The sequence below is a fragment of the Sinocyclocheilus grahami genome, unplaced genomic scaffold (genome assembly GCF_001515645.1).
Source record: "Sinocyclocheilus grahami isolate Dianchi unplaced genomic scaffold, SAMN03320097.WGS_v1.1 scaffold61.1, whole genome shotgun sequence".
Taxonomy (NCBI): Eukaryota; Metazoa; Chordata; class Actinopteri; order Cypriniformes; family Cyprinidae; genus Sinocyclocheilus; species Sinocyclocheilus grahami.
Window position 1 is genome coordinate 1,076,744 of NW_015505240.1, and position 12,581 is coordinate 1,089,324.

The window sequence follows — 12,581 nt, forward strand, 5'->3', positions numbered from 1 at the left end:
TTTAAGGAAATGCTAAACTCATCCTATTTATTTTCCTTTGATCACTCATTTATTTCTGAATGTAGTTCTGCATTTATATTTCCTCTGCACAACATGCTAATGAGAGGGTGTCAACCATGGACTTGGTGGGGTCATGTCATAGCTGGGGGCACGTATAATTCACACCCTCTCATTAGCATGTTGTGCAGAGGAAAAAATAAAGGTGGAACTACATTCAGAAATAAATGAGTGATCAAAGGAAAATAGTTAGGATGAGTTTAGCATTTCCTTAAACATTTTCCATTTGCCCACCAATTTATATTATTTATTTGCCTACTTTCATCACATATATAATTATTTATTTATGTATTTAAACAATAATACGTGTATTTATGCACACATTTATTTATTTATTTGTGTATTTATTTATTTATTGTTTTTGCAGGTTTCGTCCTCCATACTCCACAAGCATTGTGTTTGTATGATAATCAGCTTATGCTCGTTTATGCTTGTTATTTCCTCTATGCTTTTTTTATTTAAAAAAATATTAAATCTCTTGAAATGTTTAAGTTATGGATAGACCAATTAATCTGCTGATATTTGGCTATTTTGAGTTTAATTGTGGGTCAATAACAGTTTAAAAATCAGCCTCGTCAGTTAGCCTATAATCAACTTAATAATCTTTTTATAAGTATTACATTTATTAAGTCTTATATAAAATTCTGCAATAATTGTCTTTGAAATTCAGCATTTAATTAACATTCTTTTGTATCATTAAATTATGCACACATACAAATCAATGGCAAATCTTTTAAATATTTATTTTTATTTTCTCTATGCCTGTTATTTGATAAACACAAATATTAAAAAAATTAAATATATTTTAAAACATAATGAAATATATTTATATATATAGATACAGACTGATATTTGGACATTTTGAGATTGATAACCATGCCGATTAATTATGGTTAACCATAACCATGCTGATTAACAGTAGTTAACCTTAAAAATTTGCCTTGCCAATTAAAAATTAACATTTTATGTTTTCAGAAATTTTTGTAGTGAATTTCTTAAATTACAGTAAATATTCTGTAGTAAGTGTTCAATTAACTTCTTTCTTTTTTTGTAGTTTATATTATGTAGTTTATATTGGCATTATATTGTTGGTATCATATACTTGTAGATATCAGAATAACATTAGTTATTAAACAAAAACAATTTGTTAATAAAATTAGTTTAGAGGCTGGTTGGATTTGCTTGCTTCTGCACCCTTCCTGTAATTTAAAGGATTATTAAACACAAAAGCAAATATATTACACTAGTAATTTAAATGTAATAATTTTAATCCAGTGGAGTGTTTTCTCCACCGTTGCTAAGATTGGAGTCAGATTTGGTTTATCAGCTGTCATACTTGCCACTCCCTGTCTTTACCACAGTATTTCTACAAAACACTGCAATAGTTGTCAAACAAGTGTTTGGCTGGTTGGGTCCAGCCTGCAAGTGTATTATTGTACATGTCTCACTGTTTGTAAGCAGTGACAGACTGCAGTCATCAGCCAATTGCATCAGGGTCACATTCTGAGTCACAGTTGGTCCGTGGTTACATCACTCATAAGGTAATCTGCAGGAACATGTTGAACAAGGAACAACAGTTTCTGGACATGATTGATAGACTGGGTATTTTTACATGTAGGTGTGACAAACCATTGCATTAATCGTAATCCAGCAAGCAAACCAAGCCTTATCAAAAACAAGCCTTTTAATGAGTTCAGTCTGATCTGAATTTATTGATCATCTAGACTGAATTGGGCCAAAGTGTTTTGGTGTGGTGCTATAGTTTTAGGCTGGGTGCAGGGAAGCCACTGTAAATCCTTGAGATTAGGCCTGTTTAAAAAGCCTGCCACACCCTTGATTAAAAACTGGTTTATTTGGTGTTTAAAATCGGCCCTGCAATGCATGCTGGTCCAGAAGGCTACACAGATAAAGTAACAGGATTATAAAATGTGTTTATAAAGGAACACTCTTAAAGAGATTTTTAGCTGAACAGCATGAGTATTAATTAAGTGGGTGTTAATTAGTTTCTCATCATGCTGATGCATCTGTCAGTGGCACAATGGCTGAGGAGTGGAAACATTCAGGCACATTAAAGTCACCGCATCTGATTACATTTCCTCTGATTTCCATGGCATTGTTGACAGGGTGTTATCATGGGTGAATCCTGCACAACATGGGCTGCTTTTTTTATAAAGCCTCATGCTGGTCTGGAATACAATAAAGAACAGATGGGATTAAAGCAATTATTTTGGTCACCTCTGATTAATGAGAGAAACCATGACTTAGTAGAGCTTCTACTCTAATAAGTCAAACCTATGAATTTACAGACATTTTTTCTGAAAAAAATGAAATCTAATAATTTGAAAATAAAGTTTTAGAAGACATGTCAACAGTGTTACATTGCATATCGTATTATATATATTATATCAAAATTTTCACTGTAAAAAACTCTGATATTTACTGCAGTTGCCAGAAATTTACTGTAAAAACCTTTCTAATATTATAAAATATTTAAATGATCTCTCTCTCTCTCTCTATCGCTCTGTGTATATATATATATATATATATATATATGCACTGTAAAAAATGTTAACGTTTTTTAAAAATGTATATATATATATATATGCACTGTAAATGTTAAAGTTTTTTTTCAATTAAATTTACAATAAAAAACTATATTTCATTAACTGATATAATGCACTAAATTTGTGCTAAAGAAAAACACTTTAACTTTGGTTTAACTTTATTATTATTTTTTTTTTACAAATTTTGTTTAAGCATTTTCATACATGTACTAAAAGACCATTCAAAAAATCGATAAAACAGATTCAAATAAAATAAAACAAATGACTTTTCATTTATTATCACATTCTTCTGAGACTATGGGAATTCTTCCCTATTTATATATTTAAATATACTTTAAGAGAAATTAAATGAAACATAATGCTTTGCAAGTGCAAACTCTGAAAAATACATCTTCCTCTTGGAGGTTTTTTTTCTTTGCTTGTGTTTATCAACAGATATTTAACATTGTTCAAATGGGCGTGACAGTGTGTGTGTGCAGTCACCTCAACGATTTCCGCTTACTTTAGCTTCTTGGCATTAGATTACAGAGCTAGATTGTGGATCTTTTGACCTTAGTACTCCATGTGGGACCAAGACACATGTCTGTGTCCGCAAGCAGAGACCGAAAAATGTGAGACAAATGCTCCTGGAAAAAAATCAGGAAAGTAAATGAATGTTCCAGGGTAAATAGAAACAAACCAAAGCTCTATTTTTTTTCAAAAGCATAGATATAACACATAAAATGTATGTGTTAACATGACACTATAGTTAAATGATTTCACGAGTTTAACTACAACAAGGGTAGTGCATAACTAAAGTAGGTTAGTGTTGGCTAGTTTTTAAATAGAGCAAACTCCACCCACTTGCTCACAAATGGATCCTCTGCAGTGAATGGGTGCCGTCAAAATGAGAGACCAAACAACTGATAAAAACCTCACAAGAATCCACAAATAATCCACACGACTCCAGTCCATCAATTAACACCTTCTGATGGGAAAAGCTGTGTGTTTGTAAGAAACAAATCCATCATTAAGGCAATTTGAACTTCAAACCATCGCTTCTGTCCAAAATACGAGTCCATAATCCATAACGCTTACTCCAGTGAAAAAGTGGACTTGTGTGGATTTTTGTGATGTTTTTAGCAGCTGTTTGGACTCTTATTCTGACGGCACCCATTCACTGCAGAGGATCCAGTGGTGAGCAAGTGATGTAATGCTACATTTCTCCAAATCTGTTCTGATGAAGAAACAAACTCAACTAAATCGTGGATGGTCTGAGGATGAGTGCATTTTCAGCAAATTAATTTTTTTTTTTTTTGGTGAACTATTCAAACTGGAACATTTTCCCCACCCTTTTAAAAGTTAATGAGCACGTATATTTTGCTATCATAGCAATGCATATTTATTATTTTCATTTAGCACTGTGAACCCGTTTTTGAGTCAACAGTTAACAACCACAACTTTGATGGTTGAAAGCCTGTCAGTGATGCCTAAAACCAACATGCAACCATACAAATGCGCTCCATACACTAATTCACTGCTCTGTCAACACACTCAGAGTGCTGCAAGTGCCATGTGAGGACACACAGAGAACAGCCTGTCTCTCAGGAAGTACATGAATTGTTTAAGTATACAGGTGACACTTTTGTCCCGCTGTCAGTTCCTCTCTGTCATTTCTGGAATATTAAAAGTATTGAAACTGCAAAGGCCTGTTAATGTTTGACCAGCATCTGTAAATACAAGTGGCACCAGCTGTATTGGTCCTTATCACATGGAAACACTGATGTATGAGCCATATCTCCCAACAGACACAGATGGTGTGGCCAGTCTCGTGTTTCAAAACACAGCCAGACCTCTTTTTTACACTAGTATGAGTAGATGATATTTATGAATGACTTTTACTTCAGTTACTTCTAAATAACTCATTTTATCAAATTAAGTTTGCATTTAAGGAATTCTTTATGCAACAAAGAGCAGAAATTAGGAGAACATAATATCCCAAAATATATTTTTAATGTAACCAAAGCTAAATACAAATAAAATAAAATAAAATAATTCCCAAATGGTGTTTGTATAATACTGTGGTCACTAATAAATAAATAAATAAAAACACCGTCCCCAAAAGGCAGTCGTATAATATTATGGTCCCTCCTATAAAAACTATACAAATAAAAAAAAATTAAATAATAAAAATTTTTAATTAAACTGGCCCAAAATGCATCCATTTAATAATATGATCCCTCCTTCAATAAGTCATATATTTTTTACATATTTTTTCATACATATTTTTCACCCAATGAACTGTCCATCACCTTTCCACACGTATCCTTCATGTCTGTAGTAAAAATAGTTATCCTGTTAGCAAGCAAATAAAAAGAGAGCTGCATCAAGCATTTTGCAAACAAAATTGTTCTTAAGTTTTTGCAAAATGTCCACAGGTTATTGAGATGTATGTTTGTCTGTATGAGAGAAACACTCATTTTAAGGCCATTAACTCCCTGGCATAGTGTTGTTGTGGAGCTGCATAATCTTGCAAATCCAGTCTCAGCACATTTTCATAACTTTCAAACACCTTTCGCTTCACCTCAGTCTGGACGGAATTACCAAATGGAATACCACAACATTCTGATGATTCCAGAGAAATGCAAAATGCTTCCTCTGAATGCAAAGCAGAAGATGAGATTTACCGTGAAAGAGAGAGAGAGAGAGAGAGAGAGAGAGAGAGAGAGAGAGAGAGAGAGAAATTTCCCTGACCTCCCTCATTCATTTCAGCCCTCTTATCTCTCATCCCTACCAAGTCTTTTCTATTTGCACCTGTTCCATCAGTTTTAATATAATGTTTTCTTTTCATTTTCCCACTCTTAACTCGACCTTTCCTGTTCTTTATTCTCTGTCCTCTCTGCTGGTTCTCTCACACATGTATTCTGCTTCTTTCTCATCATCTGACCGGTGGAATCGGTTTCTATGGCTCTCGTCCAAAGCAGCCAGATTTGGAGGGAATCCGGGCAGAATAAACTCCAGGAGGACAGTTGATTCCAGCGAAGAGCAAAAGAAAATGAAAGAAATGAACGGAGAGTGTGATTGTAACCTGTTTCTTAACAGAATCTTAAAAAGTAGAATATGTTAATGTAATGTAATATAGAATTTCATTAATCTCTTTGCATTCAGACTTACAACTATATATTCGGTTTTACTTCTATTTATTCACAATTTACATTTTTGTATATTCAGACTTTATATAATTATTTCCTGTTTGGTGCTTCATAATATGTGTGCGTGTGTGTGTGTGTGTGTGTGCGTGTGTGTGTGTGTGCAAATCTATTTTACCCTCTGAAAACTAATCATCACTGGCAAATCATCTACTATAATATAATGAAATATTTGTATTTATTTATATATTGCTTGCAAAAAAAAATCTGTCATTCAGAATACATGGCTGATAAATGGCTGTCAATATGAAAAGATGATTTTTTAAAAATAAATATAAACATGTATATATACATATTTGTAAAATAATTTATATTATATATAAATATTTTATTATGTATAAATATATCTATTTATCTATATAAAAATCTATATACATATCTACATTTATTTTACCCATCCAAAACAAATCGTCACTGGTAAATCATCTACTAAAATATAATGAAATATTTGCGATTTATCTATTGCTTGCAAAAAATATTCTGTCAGAATACATGGCTGCTTTAAATGACTGTCAATATGCAAAGATGGTTAAATAGGTTTCATGCCCTGAACTCTGCTGTTTTAAGTGTGCATTTTGCATCACAAGATGGCGCTATGTCTCTTTATGACATACATGACCAAACATGTCAGTCTTTAATAAAACAGGCAGTGAGAATATTAAATGAAAACCTAACCAAATTTTCACTGAATCAGCACACAAATCACAAATCAGAAAACAAATACAAAGGCTTGTACGCCTATCTAAGTGTTCACTTGATTGATTTGACATTTTAATCTCTGTTAATTGCCACAAAAGCAGTTCAGACTGTGACTTGTTCTCTGATTTCTGTCATAATTTACTGATTTCAAGCAAATGGGTGATTTACATGTCCTTCAACAAAAATATATTGGCCAGTTTACAGTTTATTGAGGTAATGTTTGGACATGCATGAGGAATAGCTGTTACACAAAACTCTCACAAGCCAGAAATGTTTGCATTATTGATTCAATAAACAGGAAATTAGGAATTCACTTTGTATTCAATATAGTTTCAATATGCGAAAACCTGTTTGCTTGTAATGTTACCGTTTCGTTTATTAAGAAAAAAGACATTAAACTATGCATTTTGTAAACAACTTTAGACAGAGGCGTAAATTGGTATAAACACTGAGAACACTGAAAAACTACAGGTTGTGTGTCACGTAAAAACAGTATTTAAATATACGGTACAATTAATAATTAATAAACACTAAGACTTCTCTAAAAATAAATAAATAAACAATAAAGTATGTGCTGAACCATGACAAACATTTATATTTGAAGTCATTTCTATTTACAAACTGGTATTTCCAGCAATTTCAGATTATATATTTAAAAAATACAAACATAGCTGTGGTTGCCAATTTACGTTTTGCACTCAAACTTAGTTAACTTAACATAGTTAACTTAACCTATAAATAGAATAGAACAGGAACATCCAAGCCTGTTTAACAAATGCAAAACACAGACAATCTCTTTCAGAGCATCATCACAACAGCTGGATAAGAGTTTATTGGAAATACGTCCAGAGACATTCAGGTTAAAGGTACAACAGCACATATTCATAAGAGACAGAACTGCAATTTAGGCTTATGAGGTAAATGGCAATATAATATATTAGGGTTCTATATAGATATTATTTCTCTTTACTCTCATAAATTACTATGAACTCTTAGAAAAATAAAACTTTATCTTTGTTTTATGAATTTTTAAATATAAAATCGGTTGATACATATACTGAGTTTCCTGGGATGTTCTAAAATCATAATTATTTCTATATAACCATTTAGAGATTATTTCGAAAGCACGTGTTTCTAAAGAGAGCAGGGGAGAGGTCCATGGTAAAAGCTGTGCAAAAAAAAGGGCAGAGAGATGTAGGCTTTAAGGTGTCCCACAGGTATATGTCCTCGGTATTCTACAGTTTACTGAAAGATAGTTCTCTAAACACTCTCATCCTAAACGTTATACAGTGATCTATAAGCACTCAGTTGTAGAACCAGGTGTTACTGATGTTCTTTAGTCTATAAACAGGGTTTCCCAGGGTTTTTATGTCAGCTAAACCACCTAAATTGTTTTCTGGAATTTCCTGAGATTTTAAGTAATGTTCAAGACTTTTAATATTTTTTAAGTATACTAGATATACATTTAATGACTAATTTTTCTATATGTAACTGATCATATTCGTTATTTTTAACAATTTGCTGATATTTTTGGACTATTTTTTTAAATATACAAAAAAGAAATGAGGAATTATTCTATTTAAAAATGTATTGTGAGCAAAACAGTGTTTTAGTATCATTGATATATTATTATAGGTTTTGTATATAATATTTAATTTTTATATGTTCAGTTTTTACTTTAATTTGAAAGTTTTAGTAATTTTGTTGTGTTTGTCATTTTTATTAATTATGTTTTTGTATGAATATATAGTTTTTATTAATTTTTATTTATTAGTTTTAGTTTCGGTCGTTTTAGTTATTTTAGTACTTCAATTTAAACTAAATAAAAATTTGAAATGTTGCCAGCTGAAATAAAATATATATTTTTTAATAAATGGGGTCCACAAACCCCGATTAGGAAACCCTGTTCTAGAATAATATACTATTTTAAGAATTTATTTGAATTGTGAAAAGTGTGTTACAAACCACTGAAAATTAAAAGAAAATTTTGACATAAGTCAAAAAGGCAAGTCGTTTCAGAGGTGGAGAGCATGTTCAATTTTGTTAAAATATTAAGACAAAAATTTATTTATTTGGAATAGCGTGCGAATCGTGCTCAGTGACACCAAGAACGTGCATTGAGAAAGTAAATCGGGTCAGATTTGATTTCACGTCAACTTAGTCTACTCAAAAATAAAAATTAATTTACTTACTTTCATGTCATTTCAAACATGTATGACAATCTTTCCTCTTTTTTGGAACACAAAAGAATATATTTTGAAATTGTTTTGGGTCCCATTGACTCCCATAATATCAACAAAAATACTATGGAAGTCAGTGGGTTACCAGTTTGGTTACCAACATTTTTCAAAATATCTTCTTTTGTGTTCAGGAGAGAAAAAAATGTGTACATGTTTGGAAAGACATGAGGGTGAGTAAATTACATTTTCGGTGAACTATCCCTTTAAGCTGATTCTGTGAAGACTTTAGTTACAATTTACTGAGACTTTCGTTACAATTTACAATCACGGTCTTTATAGTACAATATTTTCATAACATCCGAATGTAAACGTTTTATAGCATGCAAAGGTTGGTGGAAGTGAAGGCAACATGAGAAAAATCATCATGAGGGCAAAGGGCACGAGACGCCACAATTTGTCCTGTCATTGGTTTTATATCTTAGCAACCTGGTTCAAAATTGAGGGATAAATACAGCTGGCTGTTCACCACAGATATACAAACACTCACACTGACAGACACAGGCCATAGAATTCTTATAGTTGATAACTACATGTGCAGATAAAAACAAGCTTGTCTGGAAGAGAACAAAACGCATCTTATTTCAAGTTCCTCTGTGTACCAGCTTACTTCCTTTCTTGCCCCTTCGCCCTGCTGAAAAGACTAGCATAGCAGCTATAGTTGTAGATGTTGCAGTGCATAACTTACTCAGTTTAACCACCAAGACCAGTTTAACATGCTGCTCCACTACCAAAAGCTTCACAATCCAGGTTTTGCTGGTGGACAGCATGTTGCTAGAGCAGCATGGGAACCATAAGCTAGACTTTTCAGCAGGGCATCCAGCTTCTTTTACCTACTCTACCCATCTCACTGCTGGTCGTCTCCAAGCATGTCAAACAGCGCCTGCAGCAGCCGGTCGTCTCTGTGCCTGTACGGTTGGGCTCTGTAGAAGTTGTCGCTGTAGTCACTGAACAGGCCGTTCTTGGAGCCCCTGTAGCGGTCTAGCTGGTCGAGGGCCTGGTACAGCTTCTGCGGGGGGATCTTCTCAGGCTGAAAGGTCTTGGGAGGAACCGCCAGAGCGTGCGGAGGAACCACTGGGGTTTGCCTGTTGAAGGCTGACTGGAGGAGACGCAGCAGGGCCAGATTGGCAGTGGAGGAGCCTGGAGCTTTTGGATTTTCTTCAGGGACACTGATGGAAGCAGCAGACGGGAGTGAGTCTGGGATCACTGGACTTGAAACTTCAAGTTTGTAAAATGGAGTCGGAGCTTCCTGCTGATCAGAGAGACAGGAAATTGCAGAGATAAGACTGGAGGAATTGCCTACCATGTGTAAAACAGTATGCTTGATAATATCAAAGGTCATCTGTGCTCAAGTGCTTTTCTCAAAACTTATTTCACTTCTTTGAGTCATTTTTGTGGTTTATTGTAAGCAAAATCAAGCACTAGCAAGTCTAAACTCCGGGACATTGATTATTGTATGAATTATAATGCTCAATATAGCGGCTGTAGTCTTTCCTTATAGTTAAAGTCAATTACCTGTTTGTTTGTTTTTTTTGTTTTTTTAGAACACATATGTGCATTAGTTGGATCAACCTGAAAATGCATTTACCTGTTTTTTTTATATTTATGTATTTTTTATTACTTATTTTTTATTTAATGACACAATTGCTGTTTAAAAAATATTCCAGATTTGAAATACGTGAGTTCCCCTATAGTTAACTCTAGAACACAAAATAAATAAATATTAGAATAATTATTATACAATAATTATAAATTGTATGTATATATATATATCATTTTATAAAAATTTATTCCTTATACATATGTAATTTTGTATTATTTATGTATTATTCATATGCTTTTATTATATGTTATTACATTTAGAATGACTATTTTTATTAAACGTTATTATATTTATCTTTTTTATATATTTTCTACATTTTTGTATTTATTATTTATTATACATACACATTTTTTATTATATATTTACATATAATAAATATAAAATATATTATTGCTTTTAATAAAATAATTTTTTTTATATTTATTTAATTATCTATAGGCTATAAAAAATTTGGTTGCACAAGTTAAAGGTCAACAGACCATGGACTAAAATGATGAAGACATATCACATAGTCACTGTATAATTTGCACACTGGACTCTTCTAAAGTTTGGTTTCTGTTCTGACCTTGATCATGTCTTCCATCGGTTCCACTCCTCTGCGATCGTTTTGTACGGCATTGTAGGGCGTGTAAACCCTCGCCTTCTTCATGTGCTCTGGCTTCTCAGACGTCCCGTGCAAAATCAACTTCCAGCTGATAATATGACCCTCATTCTCCATCCGTCCAGACTGTGAGCAAAAGAGAGAAGGAAATGGATTGTGATAAGCGGGCAGTTCATGTGCATTTAATATTTGCTTGCAGAGATGCTGGTGTATACCGTATCTGTAATCTTCAGGGTCCAAGTGCCAGTGGGGTTTTCTCCCCAGGTGTGCACGGACATGAAGGCCCAATTTCGGAAACCGTTGGCTGACGTGTCCCTCTCTCTCTCTGCCAGCAGGACTGTGGTGGTACCTAATGGGCCAAACCTAAAAGTCAGTGTTCCCAAACATGCACATGGTAGCATGTTTAAGTGTGTTTCATCTCACCTGATGGAGACGTTAGTGTGATGTGTAGGTCTCCTCTCCGTGTGTACTCAATGCTGACCTCCACCTGCACATGCTCCAAAGATACAATAGAATTCGCCTGTCCTGCACAGGCCTTAGTGGGGATCTCAGTGGATATCTCACCTGCAGCCTTCAATGGTCTGCAAACCAAAAACGGTATTTTTTAAGTTTGTAAATCCAACATGACCGTAAAGTTCAAATGAATGCTTTTGAACTTTCTATTCATCAAAGAATCCTGAAAAATTGTATCACAGTTTCCACAAAAATATTAAGCAACTGCTGTTTTCAACATTGATAAAATTAAGAAATGTTTCTTAAGCAGCAAATCAGCATATTGGAATGATTTCTGAAGGATCATGTGACTCTGAAGACTGGAGTAATGATGCTGAAAATTCAGCTTTGCTGTCACAGGAAGGTGTGTTCTGGGTAATTACTATGGTGCTCGGGATGGTTGTTAGGTGGTTGCTAATATGTTCTGGGTGGTGGCTAGGGTGTTCTTGATGGTTGTTAGGTGGATGCTGGATATGGGTTGTTAGGTGGTTGCTAGTGTGTCTTGGGTGGTTGTTAGCATGTTCTGGATGGTTGCTAGTGTGTGCTGGATGATTTGCATGTTTTTCTGGTTGGTTGCTACTAGTGTGTTCTGGGTGGTTGCTTGAGTGCTCTGGATGGTTGTTAGGTGGTTGCTAGAAGGTTCTGGGTGGTTTCTAAATGGTTGCTAGTGTGTTCTAGGTGGTTGTTAGGGTGTTATGGATGGTTATTAGGTGGTTGTTAGGGTGTTCTGGATGGTTGCAATTGTGGTGGTTGGTAGTGTGTTCTGGGTGGTTGCTAGGATGCTCTGGTTGCTAGTGTGTTCTGGGTGGTTGCTAGGGTGTTCTGGATGCTTGCAAGTGTGGTGGTTGCTAGTGTGTTCTGGGTAGTTGCTAGGGTGTTGTGGTTGCTAGTGTGTTCTGGGTGGTTTCTACAGTGTTTTGGATAGTTTCTAGTATGTTTTGGGTGGTTACTAGCCTGTTCTGTATGGTTGCTAGGTGGTTTCGATCTAGTTTTCGATTTGGACTGGCAAAACCGATTCCCACACTTCTCACCTTCTGGATACCGTACTCAAAAGCTTTCTGGGCCAGACGCCCGGGTCCCTCCACGGTCTTTCCGTCATCATTAGGGCCCCAGCTAGCACTGTAGATGTCGACGTGATCA

At 34.3% G+C, this 12,581-nt stretch overlaps 1 protein-coding gene across 2 annotated transcripts in view; it reads right to left on the reverse strand.

Annotated features, from left to right (window-relative positions):
- Positions 1–8,918: 8,918 nt before the first annotated feature.
- The window catches only part of LOC107584544 (neuroendocrine convertase 1), a 16,562-nt gene continuing 12,899 nt past the window's right edge, over positions 8,919–12,581 (reverse strand). The window contains exons 11-14 of one of the 2 annotated variants that reach the window (XM_016271196.1): positions 11,373–11,530; positions 11,165–11,298; positions 10,914–11,075; positions 8,919–9,994 (exon numbers count right to left, since the gene is read on the reverse strand). In XM_016271196.1, coding sequence (XP_016126682.1) covers positions 9,593–9,994; positions 10,914–11,075; positions 11,165–11,298; positions 11,373–11,530 — 856 coding nt within the window. In that variant the 3' untranslated portion in view covers positions 8,919–9,592. Of the gene's footprint in view, positions 9,998–10,913; positions 11,076–11,164; positions 11,299–11,372; positions 11,531–12,581 lie in introns of both variants that reach the window. The other variant, XM_016271195.1, reaches the window with a different exon arrangement.